Genomic DNA, 24,231 nt, shown 5'->3' with positions numbered 1-24,231 from the left:
TATTGCCCAGCTAGTAGGAGTCAGATAGTGTTGCTCCCCAACAAAGATGTCAGACCCCAATCTCCAGGATCTGTAGATTTGCTCCCTTACACACTAAAAGAGGCTTTGCAAGAATGCATGAGTTAAGGGTGCCTGGATGGGAAGATGACCTTGGGCTGCCCAGGTAGGCCCCTGTGAGAACATAGGGTGCTCATAAGAGGAAAGCTGCAGACAGATCAAGTGGCAGGATGCAGATCCACAGGCTAGAGATTCAAGCCACCTTTAGGAGCTACAGGTAGCGGTGGGAACTTCTCCCCTAGAGTGTCCAAAGGACCACAGTCCTGCTGGCCACTTTTAGAACTTCCCCCCAGAAGTGTAGAATAGTAGCTTATGTTGTTCTGAGCTACCAAGTCCATGGAACTTTTCCTGGCAGCAATAGGAAATTGATAGTCCAGAGTCCTGCAGCCCTGCCCCTGCAGAGGCTGCTTGGTACAGCTAAAGCCATGCCCAGTGTTTCATAAGTCTCCCTGTGCACCCACCCACATTGTGCTCCCTGTGGCTTGTGTATGACAGTCCCCATGAGGTAATAAATGTTAGTTAGCATCCTGCCTGGTGTGACATTGGTATTGCATCGTTTAAGCTTATAACTCTGTGTTCCCTCCCTAGCCACCTTCACACACCAACCAATGAGCTAAGCAATGACTTGATTTAATGATAAAGCCCTCTGTGGGTGGAGTTCTGTGAAATGGGTCTGAGACAAGCATAGGATACTGGCTCCTTATTTGAGGTCGAGTACAAGTTGGAAATAGGTTCACACCAGTCAGGTGGTGCAAATATCCCTTCCTCCATACCCCCAGTAGAGCTGGGTTTGGTGCTGGATTATGTCAGATGTTCTGTTATGTTCCAGATAGGGGGCACCATGGCCTGGGTTGGATGCTGCATGACAGAAATAAATCTTAGTACCAGGGAGATTTTGAGGCTTCTCATAATCTCTCAGCAGGAAAATAGGCAAGTCATTTTGTTGTTTTGGGTTTGTTCGTTTGTTTGCTTGCTTGTTTTTAAGATATCCTCATATAGTGCAGACTACAGCTCCATTTATACTACTGTGATTTTTTTTAAGCACTCCAAAACTTGTGCTGGGTGTATAATGTTCACTCATTTATGAGCCATACAGTAGATGGTCCTCACATGACTTGGTGAGTCATTTTGAAGGATAGTGGGTTGGGGACATCTGGGCAAAGTGTTAAAATCTGAACTGCACCACAGGTCTCATCCCACAGCTAGAATGAAGAAAGTGCTGGCATTTTAGCCCCCAAATGTCACCAGTGAGCTGGTCCTGTCCTGTGTGCTGTTACTACTGAGCTGTGCTCCCTGTGAGAGCTGGTCCTGTCCTGTGTGCTGTAACTACTGAGTTGGGCTCCCAGAGAGGAAAGGAGACTCACTGCAACAGGGCTCTGGTTGTGTCAAAGTGACCACAGGACCAGGCTTCCAAAAAGCAAGAAGAGTAAGGATACAAGGAGCATATTGTGTGGGTTTGAGGAAAAGAAAAACTTGGCACGAGGACCACCAGCCGTGGCTGTGGAGGTCACTTGGTCTTACTGCAGCAATTCTATACTAGGCATTTTCAGTGCTCCTCATAACCTCAGGGCAGGAAAATAGGTGAGTTGTTTTGTTTGTTTGTTTTTGTGTTTTGTTTAGTTTTTTTTTCTTTGCAACAGTAGCAGTATTTTTAAAGATAGATTCTCATGTAGTCCAGGCTAGCCTGCAGTGCCATTTGCAGCCAGGAACAAACTGGAACCTATGATCTTTCTGTCTCTCCCGCCCACGTTGTAAGCTACCAGGCTCTCTCGGTTCCTGCTCTAAGACAAACATTCTGCCAACTGAGTCTCATCCCAGTAAAATGAACCATGTTTTAAGCTAAGTAACTGTCCTACACATGAGCCCCAGTGTGGAATCAGCTGGCAATGGGACACTTTGCTTTCCTGCCCTGGGCAGAGGCCAAACTTCTGGGAAGAGCCAGTGCCCCAGGGTATGTGCTCTCTGGGAGTTGACCAGAGTGCTGGCTAAGATGCTGTCTAAGTCAGGGTCTCTATTGCTATAGTGAAACACCATGACCAAAAAGCAGGTTGAGGAAGAAAGGATTTATTTGGTTTATACTTCCACATCACTGTTCATCATCAAAGGAATCAGGACAGGAATTCAATCAGGGCAGGAACCTGGAGGCAGGAGCTGATGCAGAGGCCATGGAGGATGCTGCTTACTGGCTTGCTCCCCATGGCTTGCTCAGCCTGCTTTCTTATAGAACCCAGGACCACCAGCCCAGGGATGGTACCATCCATGATAGACTGGGTTCTCCTAATTGAGAAAATGCCTTACAGCTGGGTTTCATGGAGGCATTTCCTCAACTGAGGCTCCTTCCTCTCTGATGGCTCTTGTGTCAAGTTTGTACACAAAACAAGCCAATACAGTGATGCTCAGTGTGAAAAGACAGCGCTCCCGGTGCATGCCGGGGATGTCTAATCCCTACCGTGGTGAGCCTGAGGTGACACAGCAAGTCAGGGAGGCAGGGCAGAAGAGGTGTGCTAAAACACAGAGACTCACAGTGTCCACTGTCAGGACTGTCAGTGCCATTGACCATTTCACAGTCAGTGTTCTAGACCCAGTGTGGCCAGAAGGACAAGGGTACTGAAACCGCTGTCCCTCCTAGGGTGGAGCGCTCCGGCCCTAGCTTCAGATAGGGCTCAGCACTGGCCTTGTTGCTGTGTGAAGTCAACTCCAGAGGATAAAAATAATATAGTATTTCACACCCCACGTGCTTGAACTGGAGAGAGAAGCAGATTGCAAAGGCCTATTTTTAAATGAAGCCTTTGCCTTAAGCTTCCTGCTTGGCAAACATCTGTGGGCAGTGGCAGATGTTGTCAGCCTGGGCAAGACTCCCTGTACACAGCGGGCAATCAGGGGACACATAGGATCGTTCTCACACTATTTCCCGTGTGGTTCTCTGGCCAGGCATATTCCCATACATTAACCCCTTGCTCTTCACCACACCGTGGGATGAGTATTACTGTCACCCCCATTTTCAAAATGTGTACACTAAGGGCACAGAGGGGTAGGTAAACTGCTGAAAGGCATGCTGTTGGAAGGACCCTGCTGTTAGAGGTTGCAGTCCTCCCTGTCTGGAGAGCTGTTCTGAGCTTGGCATTAGGTGTAGGACCCCTTTCCCCAGCAGGACCTCAGGCTCTCTGCCTGACTCCATCTGGCATCTTTAGACATAGATGCCCGTAACCACAGTTGATATATGGCCCCTGACCCAGCTCCCTGTTCGCTCTCCCCTCCCTGTGCCTATAGGATAATTAGGTGCTGTGTTCCCATTCATGTGATAGGAGCGTGCTGCCAGATGTAAAACAAGCATCCTTAAAGTGCCCGGTTCCAACCTATTATGAGCACTTCTCCTGGAAGCCCCGCCTACTCCCCAAGGGCTGTGTAGCCTTTGTTCTCCTTGAGTAAAGGTGAACTAGCTCCTGCAGTGGTTCCCGGAGTGTTTGATCTCTGTCGTGGTTACGGCCTTCCAAGCCCTGGGCCTCATCTTCTGCTCCTCCTGCCTTGGTGGGCTGATGGCCAGCAGCTCCCCCTCACACACACACAAGGAAGCAGAGAACCACAACACACAGCCACTAAGTAGCCTGGCTGGGATGGAGGCACTGCAGGCTGCTTTCAGGCAGGTTTTGCCATCTCAGGCTCGGTTTCTACATCATCGCCTGGTAGGATGCTCTTGGGACAGGCGAGGAGTGCTCTTCAGTCCAGATTCTCTAGCATTGGTTTCAGGTCATGTTCATAGAAGCATCACGTCCTTGGGACTGGTGAGCAATGCGAGGCAGCTGTGGTGGGAGGAGCATGAGCCCACATCACCATGGGCACTGGAGGTCTCTCAGTAAGCAGACCAGCTCTCGGGGAGTGAGCTGGGTGTCTGTCCCCTGCGATTCCTGAAGCTAGTCTAGACAGCTGCTCTCTTCAGAGACTAAGCCAGAAGGAAATGATGTACATTGCCAGAGACACCAGCCACAAAGCGTCCCAAGTCACTTGTCAGAGTAGTAGTGTGACATAGGAGACAGGAGAGAGTATTCACACTAATAGACAAAACCAGGGGAGATGAGCACCCCAAGTTCATGTCTTAAGGCTTGAGGACCCCAGCTGCAGAGAGCCGACTCCATTTGACGCCAAGCTTGTGTGTAATCAACAGACTACTGGGTCACATGGGAGTCCCTCAGAAACTGGGTGATCAGGAACCGGAGCTGTCCTTGGTACTAACACACTTCTCTCACTCTCTCTCTCTCTCTCTCTCTCTCTCTCTCTCTCTCTCTCTCTCTCTCTCTTGTTTGTTTTTTGGTCTCTGATGTCATAAGCCACCTCCTTCATGATGTCCTTCATAGTATCCTTCAGCAGCAGAAACAGGGACAATCCGAGAAACTGTCCTACAGTGTCCCTCGTGTTAGCCTCTAGTATGACATAGTTCAACCAAACTGATGGAGTCCATGAACTTGGCCAGTGTGGTAGACTGACAGAGCCAGATTTTCAGTTACTTGTAATGGAAGTCAAGGTTCTTAGGCCCTTGTAAATATAAGGCTGTGTTTAACTATTTTTATCTGGAAAAAAAAAAACATATAGCCCAAGTCAATAGTTCAGTTGGTGGTCTTTAAAGCAGTTTGATTCGGCATAGTGAATAGCCACTCAGTAAGTGTTCTATTAGCCCATTATGCGTGACTCTCAGGGACAGCCATATATGTTAGAAAAACATCCTGCAAACAGTTACAGCTTTGGGACCGCCCCATGCCCTAGTTTTCTTCACTGCCATGAACTAGGCAGGGGCCTATCCTTCGCCCTCACTGCAGGTGATGTCTGACAGGCATGAATGAGGTGCAGTGCTTAGCCAAGGTGAGCACTCATGTGCCATGGGCTGTGTTGACTTCATCACGATTTTTGCAACGATTCTTCCTCTTCCCACACCAGCTTAAGTCTGACTGGAACCACAATTAAGTCTGGCTGTGTGGCTCCGATGACTAAGATACAAAACATACAGCCACAGGATGCCAGATGCAGGGGTTGTTTGAATGACAAGGGTGATGAGTGGGAGTTGGGGCTGGCAGAAGCAGAGACTTCTGTGGAGTAGCCCGAGGGACTCCGAGGAGACCCAGGCCAGGGAGACGTCCTGACTGTGTGGGATGTACCAGATAAGAACTTTGTTCCCTGCCTCTCAGTAATGACCTAGGATGGGAATCTCTCTTGTCTCCAGTTTCTATGGGAAGGAGTGGGCCACAGAAAAGTGGGGGTGGCAGGATCAAACACACAGAGAGCCAAGGATGAGGTGAGTTCAGGCACAGGTCTGTCAGCTTCAGACACCTTCTCTCCAGTGTGTGAGTCTGCTCTCTGTTAGCATCAGGATCTGGAAAGCTGGTCCTTCCGGAAACATTAGCATCCCTGACTGTTGTATCTGACCATAGCAGGGTGAGGTGTGCCTGCATCCCCTGCCTCCACCACTTTGTGTGCCTCTCCTCAAATTGCAACCAGCCCCATCTAGGGACCTCCTCAGCCACCTCCCTACTCTTGTCAGTATGGCTAAGGCCATACCATTGAGAGCTGACAACTGATCTCAGCTTACTCACATCCCAGAGCAGAGATGAGGAACAGAGGGCGGCTAGCCAAGCCTGTCTTCCACTTGTGGGGAGGCCCTCTGCCTCCAATGTAGGCCCAGACCCTGATGAATGATTCACACGCGTGTTGGTCTTTCTAAATACATGCTAAGCAATTGGATTTCTTCATGCTCCAGGTGAGGCCGACAGCAAGACCACATGTAGAGAAAAGCTGGCTGTACCCAGGGCTTGCAGAGAGTATGGGGAATCTTGCACACAAGGAATGCACTGATTATGTGCTCAAACATGGCACTGCGAGCTGTGTGCTGCTGTGTGGGTGGCCAACAGCTTTTTCTTTGAGAGTTCCTGTGAGGTTCAGTTTGTGAATTAGTCATCGATTCCTGGTTCCCTGGCTTACTGGCATTTTAGCTGATGGTTCTGTTCTGCTTGGAGTCCCTGTGGAACACAGCAGGAACCATCAGTGAGTGCAATGTGCCTGCTGACTCGGAGAGCTCTCCTTCCCCTGCTCCTCTTCTCCCTGCTGGCCACTCTGCCTCACACCCTCTCAGCTCTCCCGGGCCTTTACTCCTGCCCATCATTAACACTGAGCTTGATCCTGAAGTGGGTACTCAGGCCTGGTGCACACATGAGTCGGCTGATGATTGGGTCCACAGTCTGTAGCTGTTGTCAGACTCTGGTGAGAATTGTGTGCTGTGCGCCATGTTGACAGGTGGTAAAAGAGACCCTGGGACCCCCTTGGATGGCTTCCTTGAAAGGGTGCTGAAAGCATCCTTTGTCTCAAAGGAAGGGGTTGGGTTACACCTCTTTGTGCCAGTAAGCCCAAGGCTAGGAGGGCTTGACGTGAACAGGTGGGAAATCCCGAGAGGCCAAAACTGCAGATCCAAGGAGCTGGCGCCATTGTTCCTGCAGCCAGCCCACCTACTCTGAGCACTGACATGCTTTCCTTGGGCTGTTTCAGTGTCCGCACTGCTGTTCGTGTCTCCCTGTACTTCACGTCAGAAGACTAAAGTCTTAGGGGAATGGCACGTAGGGTGATGCTGAGGTTTAATTCTGCCCTAGACGTCTTTTTCTGGTGGCTTTCGTGCTTTTTCCTGGCTTGACAACCGTCTTTTTCTTTATTCCTCCTCTCCCCATCTGCCGGCGCTCTCTACAGAACAAGGAGTTCAAGACTCTGTCGGAGCAGTTGGCTGTGGTCACCTCCACACATGCCGTGGAGATGGAGAAGCTGAAGAAGGAGCTGGCCCACTACCAGCAGCACCAGGAGGCCGAGAGCAGCCTGCAGCTGCAGGAGGAGGTGCAGAGCCTGCGCACCGAACTGCAGAAGGCTCAGTCGGAGCGCAAGGTCCTGGAGGATGCTCACCACAGGGAGAATGGCGAGCTGAGAAAGGTATGAGTGCACGGCCTGGCCTGGAGGGCTGGAGGCCTGGAGGCCTGGAGGGCTGGAGGGCTGGAGGCCTGGAGGCCTGGAGGGCTGGAGGGCTGGAGGGCTGGAGGCCTGGAGGCCTGGAGGGCTGGAGGCCTGGAGGCCTGGAGGGCTGGAGGGCTGGAGGGCTGGAGGCTGCTGAGGGTGGTGGGTGGAGCACCTGTCGGAAACGCCCTCCCAGCTGCCAAGCTTCCCCGATTTCCAGGGCTTGTGTCCACAGAATGGTCCACGGCCACCGTGCTTTGCTTCATAAAATGGCCATGCTTCTGGGTCTCACAACACATGTCTGATCCCTGAGCAAGTTTTGATTGAGCTGTTAGCGAAGCATTGTGACATCCCTTGGGAGAGTAAATTGTGACTGTCCTTGCTCATCTTTCTTAAAGCCTAGTAGAGTCAGTTCCCAGGTCAGCTCCACAGGTATCGTCCTTAGTGAGAGAGGTGACAGGTGCCGAGTGCCCCCAGGGCTTCAGCAGCCTGTATCCACCTCTCTCTTTCCCACCAGGAAACCCTATTGTTGTGGGGGAGGTGTCTGCTCTGCTGGCGGTAGCCCAACTTCCTCACTCTAGTTTGTAAGGCTTGCTCTCCGCCCATGAAATGGGACTTCCTGGGCTTGCTCCCACGCTCCTGACATTCAGCTACAAAGAGGCTCTTCTGAACTCCCAAGATCACTCTTCCAACTAGAAAAAGTTCCACAGTGCCACTGGAGGGCTGTCTATGGGTTGATAACACCTCTGTCCTCTCTCCTATCTCTACCATGACCTGACTAGAGGGAAGGTAGTGCCTTGCCCACGGGTGCAGTATCTGTCCAGCTTACAGAGTCATGTGGATTGAGAGCCTGGGGAAGGTGAGAGCCAGTGTTGTCTATTGATGGAAGAAAAGCTCTGAAGCTGGGACAGACAGTGCTGGCATACCTGGGGCAGATACAAAATTACTGGCCCTGACCCCTACTCTACATTGTCAGGTGTGTGCAAGAACCTCTACTGGCCATAGTGCCCATGTGGAGATGTGTGTGTGTGTACACATAAACACACATCTACACATGGCCTTGTTCATCACTAAGGCTGCCTCTGGACTTGCACTGGCCAACACATGCAATTCTGTATATTTTCTAACTGAATCGAAGGCCTCGATCCCGCTCTGTAGACTTTGCCTCTTCTGCTGCCCTGTTCCTTCCTCCTGGCTGAGAACTATGGACTCTCATTTGCCTTCCTGGCTTCCCACAGAAATTTTGAACTGGGGTCTCAGAGCACCTAAAATGGCTGGGTTTCCATCTAAAGGTAGGGAAGGGTTTTTTGTATGAAAACATCCTTGCTAGGATGAAACAGAGGAACAAAGACCATCCCACTCTCTTTTAAAAGTGTTGCCTAGGAACCTGTTGGCCAATGAGTTGAATAAAACTAGAGCTTGGAACCAGCAAGAACAAAATCTAGGGCGCTACAAGAAAGGGATAGTAGGAGCGAAGATGCCTGCTCCCCACACCATCGTTTGAGATGAGGTTTCGCTATCTACCCCTGGCTGGCCTCAAACTTGCTATGGAGACCAGGCTGTCCTCAAACTCAGAGATCTACCGGCTTTTGCCTCCTGAGTGCTGGGATAAAAAGCATGCGCCACTGTACCTGGCTAAGACCCTCTTCTCTAACTCCAAACAAATACAGGCCTGTGTTAGCATCCCTCAGAAGACACTGGCATAAAACGAGCCATTACATGGGACGATCCACCCTTTCTAGGAAATGGGAGGCAGGCATTCTCCTTTCTCTAGGGTCTGTGAAGTCCTTTATTCACGTGGTTGGAGGATGGTCAAGGGACAGCTGCTCCTGGTTTCTATTCTGGTATCTGCCTAGCCGGTGTTTAATATTTAGCAGAGGCGCTACCCAGCCTGCACAAATGCTGAATAATAAGACAGTTGGCTTGCTTCTGGTCGTGTCCGGGGGCTTTCTCTGCGTTGAGTGAGATTGATGAAACCAGCAAAGCACAGGGACGGAGCCAGCGGCTGGTAGATGTTTAATTAATGGGTGTGATGTTTCTGTCAGCAGAAACTGCAAGTGCTGTATTGGAACTGGCGTGCCGGAACACTTGGCTGCCCTCTCCGACCGTTTTACCTGGCAGGCCACCTGGTGGTGCAGCCTTAGCCCTTAGGAGTCAGGAGTTCATCTCTGTGTCCACAGGGCATAGAGCTGCCCCTGTTACACCCCAGCCTATCATTTTATACTAAAGGAACATTCCTGTGCCCTCTCCATAGAGAAGCCTCACTAAGGCTCCTAACTTAGTCCCTTTGTAAAGCCTCAGCATCCCTCCCCAGCCGCCTTGGTGCAGCTGTGCTGTTTTGTGTGACCTTGCTCTCGGGAGGTGGCTGTTTCAGGCTGTTGCACCTTAGGAGCAAAAGCTCCTAACTCAGATTGTGTGCTCTGCCAGTGACACAGAGCCCAGCTTGGTGCAAGGTTGCACTGGGAAGGAAAAAGTGACCCGCAGCCAGCTGTTTGGCCTTGAGGTGTCCTTGGCATGTTCAGGTGTCTAGTAGCCCTAGGCCCTGAGTGCTTGGGCTGGTGCGTCAGGCTGTATGTTGGTTCACTCATCAGTCACATCTGAAACCCTCTGCTGATGGGTTTCCTTGGCTGATTCCAGGGTATGGCCTTAGGCCTGGGGTTTTGCTGAGTGGAAGCAGAGGTTCCTGTCTGGGGAGAGTGCAGGGCTCTTGTGTGCTAAGTCTTCTCTTTTGGACCTGCTATACTCAGGGTTGCATTCAGCTGAGGATTTGTGGTTTCATGAAAAGGCTGGCCGCTATAAGAATGGGCTTTAACTCACCTCTGTGGGTGACAGGTCTTGCCACAAAATGATAGAAGCCATTGCCCTTAACCCAGCAGGTGTTTATACGGTGTCTTGTGTTGTAGGTGAGAGATCATTCTACACAGTGGGACAAAAATAATCTGCACAGGGGTCCCTCTCGTTCTTAGGAAACAGAAAGCAGAGATAGGAGTCCTCCTGAAGTTATCCATCCCACGCTATGAAAGGAAGCAGAGGATGGTGGGGCATGAGGCATGTGTGACAGACAGAGGAGGAGAGTGAGCCACAGGGACTTCCATAGTGATCAGCCAGGAGGAAAAGTGGACAAATGACTTGGCAGAGAGATGAGGATCAGACCGGGAAGCACTTGCTGACCTCAGAAACAGCTACAGCCATTGGCATTGGGGGCTCTGTAAGCTTGGGAATGACTAAAACACGGCTCCTGAGCTATCTTAGAAATGCGAATTTAGTCATTATTTCAAATTTTCTTAAAGTATCCAAAGGATGTTAATTTCAACTTTTGCTTTAAGATTCCACTGCCTACTCTAAATACTCAACAACACTGTTGCCTGTGTGTGTGTGTGTGTGTGTGTGTGTGTGTGTGTGTGTGTGTGTGTAGGTGTAGGTGTGGGTGTAGATCAGAAGATAACTTTCAGGAGTCAGTCTTCTCCTTCCACCATCTGAGTCCTAGAAATTAAGCTCAGGTCATCAGGCTTGGTGGCAGTCACCCTTCTCTCTGACACACAATCTCACTAGGCTCTCACCCCTTAGATTTTAAAATATTTCAAATTTATTGTTTAAATGCATTTGCTACTATTCCTTCCCAACTCCTCCTGGTGCCCCACACGCCAAAGCTTTATATCTTCCTTTTTTCTTGGCTTTAATAACTCCTTGAGTCCAGCTAGTGCTGCCTATATACATGTGGGTGTGTGGCCATCCACTGAGGCATGGGCAACCTACCAGTGGCCATGTTCTCAAAGAGAAGTAACTCTTCTTCGCTGAGTAGACATCAACCGCCAACAGTCCCTCCTGGAAGGGTGTGGGACCTCAGAGTTCCTGCCCCATCAGTGCTGGGATTGGGACTGCCTTGATCTTGAGCAAGTAAACACAACTGCTGTAAGTTAATGTAAATAAGTCATGTCATGTCTAAAAATCAGGATCTTACAGACTCCACCTCATCCTTCAGCTCTTTCGTCCTTCCTGCCCATTCTTCTACGGTGTTCCCTGAGCCTTGGATGCGCAAAGGGTGGGGCATTTGATATGGATGACCCACCTATAAAGAGTACTGACAGTTTCTTTTTTTAAAAAAAGATTTATTGATTATGTATACAGTGTTTTGCCTGCATGTACACCTGCACACCAGAAGATCTCGTTATAGATGGTTGTGAGCCACCATGTGGTTGCTGGGAATTGAACTCAGGACCTCTGGAAGAGCAAGCAGCCAGTGCTCTTAACCTCTGAGCCATCTCTCTAACCCCTGACAGCTTCCTAAACTTGCCGTTTTGACCAGTTATGAATCTGCATCCACCACTACCCATGCAAAAAGCAGTCTCTCGACCGAAGTTATATGAAGCAAAAATTAATGGGTATTAGCATATTTAAAAGGTAGTTTGACAGCAGGACCACTTAGCAAAGCAACAATAAGTCACCCCTGCCCCCCCCCCCCCGCCCCCGCCATAGCCTATGGTCTCAGTCATGGATTTATAATACCAGCTTGAAATCCCTCCTAAGGAATAGACCTCATATGGCATCAGAAAGTGGTTGGGTACCCAGTAAGCTTCATGCCACTGTTACATCTTTTCAGGCAGGTCAGTATTGTAGCATGCTGAGTCGTACACTGGATAAGACCGTGGACGCCTTCCTCCCATCCTCTAAACAGGCCCCTTAGTACCTTCTAGCATTATGTAAGCTAGCCAGCAGGGAAGTTTTCTTATCAGTTAAAGGTCAGTTTCTCTATGTCTGTGCATCCAAAGTGAGTGTTATCCTCAGCAATGGGGTCTTAACATCTTGTCATTGAGGGCAACTAAGAGCAGCAACATTAACCTATGTTGTTTTGGTGGCTTCTGTGACCTCCCTGACCAATAGCTCATGGAACCATTCCAAGTATATTAGTTATTTTTCTGTTGCTGTGATAAAATATCATGACGAAAAGCAACTTAAGAAAGTAAGGGTTTGTTTTGCCTTGTGGTTCTGGAAGGACAACCCGTTATGGTAGGACAGGCATGGCAACAGTAAGGGGAAATATAATAGCAAGAGAAGGAAGCTAATCACATTTTCATGCGCACAGAGAGAGAGCAGGAAGTAGAGCAAAGGTATAAACACTTAAATCCTGCACCTTCTCCCAGCATACTTCTTCCACCAAGACTCCACCTCCTAAAGGTACCATGACACTGGCCCCACAGCATCTCTACAAACCGTGGGTACCAGGTGTTTACATATATGGCGAGCATATTGGAGACATTTCTCATTCAGACTGTACTGCCAAGTTGTCACATCCTCAGAACCCAGCCCACTGCAGATTGGTTTGATGGTTCATAGGCTGAAAGTGTGAAAGCCAAGTGACACTGTGATCTCACAGGGTCTGTAGAGGGACAACAGGGTCAATAAGAGCAAAACAGGGAGTGCTTCATCCCTGGAAGATAAGAAGGCTTCTTGGGAAAGTGATAGATGAGAGCCAAATAATGGGGGAAAGCGACCACTGAAAAGTGAATTCAGTGTAAACTGTTAGAAGGTGGGGGTGTGATTCCAATAGAAACGGCCCTTGCCAGTTCACACCACAGACGCCATTTCTTGTGGCTAGCTTCTGTAACCCAGAACTATGTTTGTCATGAATCTAATTTTGTTTTTAATTTTTATTGTGTTTATCTTGGAGGGGTACATACATGCCATAGCCCATGTGTAGAGGTCAGAAGACAGCTTGCCAGTCTGCTCCCTCTGCCATGTAGGTCTGAGGAATTACACACAGATCATAAGTCTTAGTAACAAGCATTTTTACCTTCTGACCACGTCACTGGCCCTAGTATCTCAGTTATCATTACTAAAAAAAAAAAAAAAAATGTCATCCTATGGCCATGCAATTGGGCCATTGGTTGATAAACATTTAGTTGCTTCTGATCTTTGCTTATCATGAGACATGTTGCTATAGTCACCTTTGTATGAGTTTTTATGGAGATTAAGTTTTTATTCCTCTTAGGTATTTAATTAGGAGTGGGATTTCTGGGTAACTTGGCCATTATCTCATGCTTAATATCAACTAATGCTTTCAAAGTCCCTTAGAACATTAGTCTGAATTGTTACTTAAAATACAAATATTTGGGCTGGCTCAGCGGTTAAGAGCACTGCCTGCTCTTCCAAAGGACCTGGGTTCAATTCCCAGCACCCACATGGCAGCTGGCAACTGTCTGTAACTCCAAGATCTGACACCCTCACACCAATGCACATAAGTTAAAAACTAAATTTAAAAAATATATTTAAAAATACAAATATTTATTTCTGTAAACACATACACACACACACACTCCCTTCAGAAGTCCTAGGTCTTTCTTTAATATTGCCTCTCTTCCTTGTTTAGCTATTTATGTATTTATGTATTTATTTATTTATTTATTTCAGTCATATTCACCTTTGGTTGAATCCATTTTTTAAGCAGAGCTTTTTTCCAATGACCCACTGGAATTCCATCACCACAAGTCTCCTTTGACAGTGCTGTCAGGAGACACACGTTGAGGTTAGATATCAAAATGTCAACACCAAATATGTCTCCCTCTCTCAAGAAAAATCTCCAACACTGGTCCAGTGAGGCAGGAAGGAGCCATCAGGTTAAAGACCAGAGATGATGCGTCCATTGAGCTTCTGGCTTTCCCAAGACTCGGGTTTTAGAGCTCAGCAAGAGTCAAGAAGAGAGACACAGGCGACAGGATGAACCAGGCAAATGTTTTCTTTTGTTTCACCTGTTGATTTCTTTCAGCGAGTTGCAGACCTGGAACATGAAAACGCTCTCTTGAAGGATGAGAAAGAATACCTTAACAACCAAATCCTGAGCCAGTCAAAAGGTAAGCTCCAAACCAGCTTTACAGTGGTTCTCCTGGCCCAATGGATGCTGCAGAGGGGGCGGGGCTTAATAAAGGAGCACTGAGGAAAAAGATGGTGAATCTTAGCGTTCTTCTGCGACATTTGTTTGAAGAGTCTATTGAAAGGGAAGCACTTACTTAATGTGCAAAACCACGCAGGGGACTTGGCATCTGGAGACGAGTATTCAAAGCAGGGCACTGCTGTGCGCAGGTGTGTAGCCTTGTGCTGGTACCCATCTGGAAATGGGCAGGAAAGACAGACCTGGAAGGGCTTGTGGGAGGAGCGAGCAGGAGACACACACAGGTCAAGTGCCTAAGCTGGTGCTCAGCGCAGTAGCACCCAGGGGCTGGCTTTCCATTTGTCTTGCCCATCCTTATCGTCTGTGTCTCCTTCCAGATGGTCACTGTAGTGTTTGCTGAGAGACAGGGTCTCTGTCTAGGCCTAGATGAGCTGCTCTCAGCGCCCATCAGCTCCCAGGCTGCCACACACTCCTGTGGCTTACTTGACTGAGGGGGACTGAGGCGCACATAAATCCAGCTCTTGTCTGCTCGGCGTAACCAGATCTCTCTCAACCTTTATGGTCCTAACTCATCTCATGGGGCAGCCAAACAGTATAACCTCACAGCCTGAGATCTTGTGAAAATATAAGCTGCTTTTATTGCCCTTTAAAAAAATTGCTTTCTGTTACTATGGATACAAGGTTGGCAAGAGAAAAAAGCCCATCAGAATGTCTTAGGTTCCTTTCTGGCTTCACCCTATATCACCTCTGGTTTGGTCTCCAAGGACCTGAAAGATCAGGATTACAATGAGAGTTCAGAATGGTTCTGCTGAAAATGCTGCCAGTAGGTCTCACGCCAGTCGTCACAGGCGAGGCGTGCGCCTGGAGTGGGTGGGTGTGCTCGTGTGCACTGGGAGTTTCTCTCCCCCTCCTCACTGAGGGCGGGGGATCGCTCTACTTCCTGTCAGAACCCTTGGTTCAGAATAGTGAGCCCCTCCTGAACTCCACAGTCAGTGAGGAGCATGAGAGAGCCATCCACGGCTTCTGGGGCGAGCCTGCCGTGGGCAGCCTCTTAACAACGTATTAGTCAGAGTGCTCCTAGCAGGGCATGCACATTTGAGGGTCCCCTCAGACGCTGAAACCCAGCTCGCTCTGCCTGCCTTCCAGCTGAATCTTCACAGAGCTCTGTGGAGGAGAGCCTCCTGATGAGAAAGGAGCTAGAGGAAGAGCGGTCCCGGTACCAGAACCTCGTGAAGGAATACTCCCGACTGGAGCAGCGATACGAGAGCCTTCGTGACGAGGTGACCATCCTAAAGGCAGGGGGGCGCAGTTCTGCCACCTGGGGCAATGGCTTCCTTTTCTGGCCTTCTAGAGCTGTCTGTGTAGTCCTTGCCCTCAGGCACTGCCCTGCTCAGCGAACATGGCTGTGTGCAAGGACCACTTGTTCCTTCGTTCCTGTGGGAGCTCTGGTTAGGATGCTGCCAGCCAGTGGTCCCTTTCTGAGGATGCCCTTCCCCCCAATGCTGGGGTCTTATGAGATTTTAGGAAGTTAAGAATTCTTTTCCTGTATGTGTATGTTGTCCTTCTTGTTCTAGAAAACCCCAGCACTGGGACAGGTGTGGTAGGCTGTGACCTCAGCTGCACTGGTACATAGTACAAGGCGAGAGACCCTTGGCACCTAATTGGGTCTCCTCCTAATCTCTGACAAAATACAAGATATCTTTGTGACATTTCAGGACTCGGCATTCTTTACCCATGTGAATACTCCCTCCAAACATGCATATTCAACACCAGTAAGTTAGTTGCATGGAAACCAGGAAAGGGATCTGAATAGGGACTGAAATAGAAATCTAAAAATTCCACCATGCTCGGTTTTCACTCTTAAAGACAAACTAGCTGCCAAAAAAAAAAAACAAAACTGAAAAGTTTTTTTTCTTTCTTTCTTTCTTTCTTTTTTTTTTTTTTAATGAGTAGCACAGAAGCTATGTTGTACTTGCAGTGACTACCATCTTCATGAGCAGAACAGGAAGGAAGGAGAAGGCTGTGCGGGGTAGACATGGAGAAGGGTACACTGTGGGCATTCTAAGGGCACGGCTGGGAGTGAAGGGCTCTCTTCCCTCCTCGCTTTCTGGGTGTCACGGGTTGTAAAGCAGTAAGCGACAAGGGAAGGGCCGGGCATGTGGGAATAGCTACTGTGCACTGTTCCGAGGAGCAGCACTGCCCGCGGTTGACAAGCGAGGCAGTTGGCCGCTGTCCAGGGCCTGCTGCTGCTTGAGAAGTTACTTCTCATTACTACGAGCTGGTTGTGAATTGTCACATGTTTCTCCTCCCTGAGCAGCAAACTCCAGGCCACAGGAAGAACCCGTCAAATCAAAGCAGCTTAGAATCTGACTCCAACTACCCTTCCATTTCCACGTCAGAGATCGGAGACACTGAGGATGCCCTGCAGCAGGTGGAGGTAAGTCTGGGGCACTGTTCGCAGCTGTCCTGCCCAGGACACGGTCATTACCCGCACGGAACTACCCAGCAGAGAGATAATACTGCTCTGTTGGTGGTGGCTCAGAGGGCCCTGGGGACAGACATTGAGAACAGGATCGCTAGAGTGCAGTGGACTTTAAGGCTGGAGCTAGTGTTGCCTGTGCCAGCCACATGCTGGATGTGCAGCCCAGCGTCTGTGTGGATGCCGCTTCCGTGTAGATATGAGCACTGCTGGACTCGGTACATGAGGTAGAACGAGACCATGCTACTATACATGTTCACAGCATTGCTAAAGACAGGCCACATATGTGCCCATACTGACAGGCAGACACATGTTCCTGCGTGCACATAATCCAGACGTCAATCAGAAAGGACAGAAGTACACTGGGAATCAGCTCGTTAAGGTCTGCTGGAGAAATGGGCCCCGTGGCAGGGCAAGTCTTGAGTTGCAATCTAGTAGTCGTCGGCATCACATTGGCAGCGACCGGTGGCCGCAAGGATCCCTCATTAGGAAGGAAGCACTGTATCCTGAGATTTAGTTCCTCTCATGGAACGCCACTTCCCAGAAATGAATTCCCGGTTTAGCTTCCAAAGAAAACAGTTGTGCCTGTATCCGTTTGTTCTTAGGATATGCGACTGGTGGTTTTCAGTGGCTCACACAGGGGGAACGCAAATGGCTGGGGGTACAGAGATACTATCATGAAGAGAATAAGCTGCAGCACCAGCTTTCCTATGAGAAACACTAGTAGTGGTCTGGCACTGGCTTTGTGTTGGAGGCAAGGATTGGTGCTGGGGAGGAGCAAGGAGACAGATGGCTGATATAGAGGTGGGCAGCCAGGCATTGTGTGTCCCCCGCAGCATTCGCGTTGTGAAGACCGCTTTGTGTGCACCCTCTTCCCTTGCAGGAGATTGGCGTGGAGAAGGCAGCCATGGACATGACGGTCTTCCTGAAGCTGCAGAAGAGGGTGCGGGAACTTGAGCAGGAGAGGAAGAAGCTGCAGGTGCAGCTGGAGAAGGAGCAACAGGACAGCAAGAAAGTGCAGGTGCGTGACAGATGTGTGGCAAGAAAGCGCAGGTGTGTGACAGATGTGTGAGCCCTTTCAGGACCTTCCCCTTGTCAAGTCAAACTGGCCACTCCTCTGTGAGTGTCCCACACCACTGACCCCATTCAGGGTGTGGCCCCTAAGTGCTCCAGGCAAAAGGATTTCCACTGAGGGGTAGCTGTAGGGAATCTGTGGGAGCTCATGTCCCGAGGACTAGCGGCAGGTGCAGAGATAAATAAAATAGCTGAAGTCAAACTTAGCAGAGAAAGTCTACCACCTTTTCATGTCTTTAATCTAACATGAGCTCAGCCCCCCCTCCACACCCTCCCCACCCCCACCCCCTCCCCCAGCTCAGAGTCAGAAGAGACCCTTCTTAGCCATGGCTATGTCATCATCTTCTTGAGTCTTGAAAGAATACTGTGTGAGACTACACCAAAATGTAGTTGCTCTGCCTCAAGGACTTTGGGGCACCTTAAGCTGTACACACTGAACTATGCCCGTATCAGGCTCATAGCAAGTGTACAGTGGGTGTAAACAAAAGAGAGTTTAGAGCCAGCAAGATGGCTCAGTGTGCATGAAGGTGCTTGCTGCCAAGCATGAGGGCCTGAGTTTGATCCAAGGGACACACATGATGGAAGGAGAAAATTGATTCCTGCAAGCCATCCTCTGGTTTCCACACAGATGCCATGGCACACGCAAGCCGTGTCAGACACACACATATGTATATGTATATGCACATGCTCACTAATATGGCTTCTTTTTTTAAGGCAGGTAAAAATGCAGGAGACAAACATAGCCACTAGGGAATTTGAATCAAGTTTGGAAGTAGCAAATGTAGCCCTGGTGTAAAAAAAAAAAAAAAAAGGATGCCGCCATAGTGAGGCTGTGGCAGAATTGATTATAAACCTGTCTGTGCTGCCACAGCAGAGAGCCGTCGGCTCCAGCAGCTTGGAAAGATAAGAACCACTTTTTCTTACTTTGAAGTTGTGAGGGACACTTCTCAGGGGATTTAAGTCTAGTTCCGGGTCATATCTCCAGCAGATCTATTCCCAATCATAAGCTGAAAACCATGGGAACTGATGCTGTTCCTACCTCCTTGACCCCACCCCCACCTCCACCCCCAACCTGGACCCAGACTCTCCTTTCGAAACACCTTTTCCTCCCTTTCCAGTCAATTGTGCTGCAGCCTCTGAGGTGGCTTGCTGTAGGAGTCTCGGGGATTTTTGTTGTTTGTTTTGTTTTGGTCTTGTTTAATAAGCACTTAGTGAAGAGATAAATCTTGGTGGGGACGTTAAGTCTCTAGGTGGATTAGATTAAGAGTGCGGAGTGAAGACATTAGATATATAAATGGCTTCCAATTATAAGGAAAAGCTACCCTGACAAACACTAGTCAAATGCTAGGCTGATAATCTTAGAGTTGTATTCCACCCCCCAAAAAAAACCCATTGTATGTTGAAAATGCACATAGTTAAAATATCCTTTAGTCCTCCAACCTTCCAGACACCCTGACTCAGCAACAATACACCCATTGGGTGTTACCAGTTTACCCCATGATCAATGGGATGAGGCTCGGTGGCACTGGTGAGGCTCATATGGCAAATCACCTGCCTGGGAAAAGGTCAAAGTTCAAAATGTAGGACAATTTCTAGTGACTTGCTCTTGTGCCATCTAAAGTCAGGGGATCTTAAGTCAGCCATCCTAAGTCATGTACAGTCTGCATGTACAGTCATGTATGCATTGATGTGCCCATCGTAGAAGTTCCCACAAACTCTCCTGCACCTGAAGACATGATTTCAGAGATGCCAAGTTGCTTTGGAAGCTTGGCTTCAGGATTTTCTGGCCTGGACACCAAGCAAAGAGAGGAATATCTCAACATATAGAGCACCAAGCAGGCTTAGTAGGCTTACTGGGAAGTGGTGGCACACACCTTTAATCCCAGCACTTGTGAGGTACAGGCAGGAGGATTTCTGTGAGTTCGAGGCTAATCTGGTCTACAGAGCAAGTTTCAGGACAGCCAGGCTACACAGAGAAACCTAAGCCACCTAGAGTGATGTAGCCCCAGGTCCCTTGCCCTAGAGGCCACACACTCAATATAGCCTGGCTGGGGTGCCTATGAGTGTCATCCAATTGGGGTAACTAAGTCACTATGAGAGTGGGGCGTCTGTGTCCGCTCATCAGACTGCTCCATCTATCCAGTTCCTTTTCCCCTGACATGCCTTGCATGGCCCTTTGAGTATGAATATGTCATCCTCTTTCTCTGTGAGTCTAGTGTATTCAACCTTTGGACAGCTTGTGTAGAAAGCCTATGCCGCACAGAACGCAAGCACGGGCAGCTTACCTGCTGACTCGGGTCACTGACAAACCCTACGTCAGTGATGGAGGGAGGCAAGGCAAAAGCTGGGAAAACCTAGGCAGGGTTTAACGGTGCAGCAAGCACACATGGCATTCATCCGGAAGAGGCTGCAGGAGTTGTTTATGGAGGGATTCTTGGTAGCAGGAGGATAGGGCTACTCTTTGGAGGAAGTGGGAAATCCACGTGTGGAGGGTGAGGTTGCCATGCAAAAGCAGAATGAGAAAGTTTGGTGGTCATCAGAAATTTCTGCGGCGCATGCTCCCTGTAGTCTGTGCTTACCTTTCTGTTGCCCTGTGCAGGTGGAACAACAGAACAACGGCATAGATGTGGACCAGGACGCGGATCTAGCCTACAATAGTCTGAAGGTAAGGCTGTCCGTCCTCTAGCAGAAGACAGGTGACATGGCTGGGCTTCGGCAGACCGGGTCCTAAGCTTTCCAGACTGCTCATCAGTAGAGCAGTCAGCAAGTGATTTCATTTCTACACTTTGACATCTTCCTCTTTGAAACAAAGGGGCGTTCGTGTTTATGCCAAGGAGCACGTGCCTTTCCTACCTGAAACAGCTCCAGTTAAAATAGAATGTGGCCTCAGGAATGAAATCACTTTGAACAATATCCAGATATGAGGCAGAGGGTTTCCCTGTGTGTCAGGACAGTGGAGACTTCGGGACCCAGGAGGAGGGAAGGGACATCAGACCAGACCCCTCCTTCCCAAAGACTTCAAAATGAGGCAGTTTCAACAGTCTGTTAGTCACTAAGAGCACGGCTCTTACTAATTTATTAATGATCATTGCCCAGAAAAACTGCCTTAGGTCATTTCTAACTTTCTTTTTTCACTGTGGTAAACTGTATATAGCATAATATTTACCATATTAACTATTTTAAATGACTATAAGGGTCACTCATGGAGGACACATTCATACTGGGTAAGCATCTCAGTGCCGCCCTTCCCTGTAAGTCTGTCCATCTTGCAAAACCTGTCTCCACTAAAAACTTTCTTCTGCTCCTCCCTCTGCACAGCCCCTGACAGACACCATTGTCTTCCTGTCTCTCTGCACCTTCTCTACATGCCTCATGCATGGGCTCACTCATGGGCTCTGTCTTCTTGGGACCGTTTATATCACTTAGCTTAACGCCTTCAAGAGTCAGTCATGTCCTATGTGTGGTCGTCCTGCCTCGGGCACTTAGCTTGCTATGGTCCTGCACTTCTGTGGACTCAGCCTTGGCTTCCTCGCTCAGATAAAAGAGATTCTGCCCAGTGGGGTTTGGCTCAGTCATCTTGTGACTCTGACAAGTATATCGCTTTCTTAAAAGATTTTAGAAAGTCACAAAGCACGTGAGCACACAAAGGCTTCAGGAAGCTCTAGTAACAGCATGTCATTTACAATGGTCAGCTTGAAGCCGGGCATAGCGTTGCTCTCCAGCACTACATATGTACATGCATGCAAACATCACACACACACACACACACACACACACACACACACACACACAGAGAGAGAGAGAGAGAGAGAGAGAGAGAGAGAGAGAGAGAGACAGAGAGACAGAGAGACAGAGAGAGACAGAGAGAGACAGAGAGAGAGAGCTATCAGCCTAGCATTTCCACAAAGAAGAATTTCATGGCCAGATGTGCTCAAGAGATAGATTACCTCGCTGGTGAGTAGTGCAGAGCCATTGTATCAGATGCGCTTCCCTGAGAATTTGGAATAATGAGTTCAGTCCCTAGCTCTGACTGAACACTGATGTCATCAGAACCTGAGCTGTGTCTTCATTTAAAAAAAAAAAAAAAGGCTCGCTCCGCTCCTCTGGTAGACAGGGAAGAGACGGGCCAGCTGAAGCATGCTCTCGGCTATCTTGCAGAGACAAGAGCTTGAGTCAGAGAACAAGAAGCTGAAGAATGACCTGAATGAGCTGAGGAAAGCTGTGGCTGACCAAGCCATGCAGGACAACTCCACCCACAGCTCCCCGGACGGCTACAGCCTCCTGCTGAACCAGCTCAAGCTGGCCAACGAGGAGCTCGAGGTCCGCAAAGAGGAGGTGCTGATCCTCAGGACCCAGATCGTGAACGCTGACCAGCGCCGGCTGGCTGGCAAGAGCATGGTAATCAGATGGCAGCAGTGGCTTGGCTCGTTGGCGTGGCCCTGGGCCAGTAACCTGTGTCTTCACTCAGGGAGGTCTTAATCCTGAAGACCAGTCTCTGGCTTCAGCATCACAAGGGTTTGATGCTCTTCTTTATGACCTTTTCCAAGAGGTGACACTAGAAATTTCTAGAGTCTACTGAATTTAAGAAAGTGATCAAGGGAGCTGGAGTGATGGCTCAGCAGTTAAGAGTACTTTACTGGTCTGGCAGAGGACCTGAGTTCAGTTCCTGGACCCATGTCAGGCAACTCACCACTGCCTATAAATCCAGCCCCATGGGGATCTGTCGCCCTCTTCTGGCCTCCACAGGTACTGCACTCACATCCACAGGCCTATGTATTCCTTGATTTAAAAAAAATTTTTTTAAGGAAAATGTTCAAAAGAAACAAGGCACAGATAGATAATCTCAGTGGCTGCTTTTCATGTCATCTCCCTTACTGTTCATCTGTCTGTGGTGAGATTTCTCTATCAGCTTTCACAGAGTGGTGGGTCCCCTTCCTGTGTGGTTCTGATGGTCTCACCTTCTAGGACGGATTGTACAGTGGAAGAGAGGGATTCGAGGTTGTCTGGGCCACCCAATAGGCTCGAATAAGCTGGGCCACTCTGGGCATGGACCCTGGGGTGGCTTGGGGGATAAAGTATTTCAGCAATAAGGCTTGAATGGTGTCCTCTGATGTAAATGCTTCTTCCTGCCAGGATCCCTCACTCACACACATGCACACACACATACACATGCGTGCACGCGCACGCACACACATACACATACACACACATACACATGCACGTGCACACACATATGCATACATCTGCACATGCACATGTGCACACACACATATACACATACACATACATGCACATGCACGCACACTACTTGCACTCAGTGCCTTATAGCCATGTCCTTCCACCCAAGGTGGCCTTTTGCAATCATGCTTCTGCCTGCATTTAACAGCAGTTATTTGTTTCTCCGGATCTTAGTCTTTTCCCCAAAAGCACATTACATACCTCCATATTAGAAAGCCACTTCTCAGAAGTTGTTTGTGCAACCAGGGTTATTTTTGTTTTTTTACTTTGGGGTCTTCTAGGAGCCGAACATCAATGCCAGAACAAGTTGGCCCAACAGTGAAAAACACGTGGACCAAGAAGATGCCATTGAGGCCTACCATGGGGTCTGCCAGACAAACAGGTAGGGCCCACGTCTGAGCTGTGCCCGGACAGGGTGTCAGGAGGTCAGGTGACAGGGGGCGCTGTTGTCCAGCTAGCATGTTACAACCTGTTCTGTAGGTATTGGCCATCTGCCCAGCACTAGAGAATTATTTGTTGGAAAAGAAGGCCCCCAGGAAGCCTGCCAGTGGAAAGCACTTGTTTAAGGTTGCTGGAAGCAGTGAGCCTTCAGAAAAGCACCAGAGGGTGATGCTGTCAACACAACCCGAGTTTGCTTCCTCTGAGGACGTACGTGCTTAGGATCTCTAGGTCTTCTGCAGGTGGGGGAACTGAGGCCCAGAAGGATTGAGCAGTTTCAAGTGCACAGCCGGTCTATTTATAGCCGAACCAAGGTAGAGTCCAGGAAGGCTGGCTTCCAGGCTGCGCTGCTCCCTGCCCGGCCCTCCCCTCCCCCACGCGTGGGAAACAAGAGGGGGAAGATGTAGCCGGGCCCGCTTGTCCCTAAAGAAGAAAAAGAAGGAGTGAAGGTGACTCCATGAGCTAAAGCCGGAGTCAAGATCCAGTCATCTTAAATTATCTCGGGTGGGAGATAAGGAATGAGATGAATACGAGAAAAGAGCACAGGTGGTTATTAAATTAGACAGCAGCCGGCAGCCCAGGGCCGGCCTTATCGCTCTGATCTTCAGAGCCGAGATTGCTTGCTGTGCTCTTTCTGTTCCTCCCTTCAGCTGTCAGGAGACTAGTCCTGCAGCTAGGTCTTTCCGGGGGCTGCTTAACGCCCCAGATTTTGTCTTCTTACTGCAGTAACAATGGAGGTGATAAGACAAAAAAAGCCTTGGCTATATCTCAAAATGATCCCATGCCCAGAAAGCGCATCCAGCAGTAGTGAGCTAATAGCTGAGAACCTGGCTTAAGGAAAGAGTAGCTGCCTAGAGGAGGAGAGGTCAGGGGGACCCAGGTCCCCAATATCTGCCACATTAGGCACTATAGAAGTTTGCCTTTTTTAGCTTTGTCCCAGCCTCAGCTTTGAGATATGTTTGCAATCACTACAAATCCAAGCACTAAGTGAGAAAGAGGCTGGACTGACTGGCAGGGAAGGGAAGTCAGGCTGTGATTCTGGGGAGCACAGACAGGCACCCCCTTATGACAAGGATGCTAT

The 24,231-nt window shown here is 49.1% G+C and overlaps 1 protein-coding gene across 2 annotated transcripts in view; it reads left to right on the top strand.

Annotated features, from left to right (window-relative positions):
• MYO5B (myosin VB) overlaps positions 1–24,231 on the top strand; it is a 291,416-nt gene that overhangs the window by 232,922 nt on the left and 34,263 nt on the right. For both annotated transcript variants that reach the window (XM_084781005.1, XM_084781004.1), the window contains exons 22-29: positions 6,781–7,014; positions 13,799–13,883; positions 15,068–15,201; positions 16,239–16,358; positions 17,284–17,421; positions 20,074–20,139; positions 21,633–21,872; positions 22,994–23,094. In XM_084781005.1, coding sequence (XP_084637131.1) covers positions 6,781–7,014; positions 13,799–13,883; positions 15,068–15,201; positions 16,239–16,358; positions 17,284–17,421; positions 20,074–20,139; positions 21,633–21,872; positions 22,994–23,094 — 1,118 coding nt within the window. The remainder of the gene's footprint in view (positions 1–6,780; positions 7,015–13,798; positions 13,884–15,067; positions 15,202–16,238; positions 16,359–17,283; positions 17,422–20,073; positions 20,140–21,632; positions 21,873–22,993; positions 23,095–24,231) is intronic.

The sequence above is a fragment of the Acomys minous genome, assembly GCF_964271855.1.
Source record: "Acomys minous genome assembly, chromosome: 4".
NCBI lineage: Eukaryota > Metazoa > Chordata > Mammalia > Rodentia > Muridae > Acomys > Acomys minous.
The sequence above is the reverse complement of the archived record's forward strand: the minus strand, read 5'-3'. Positions and strand labels throughout refer to the sequence as shown.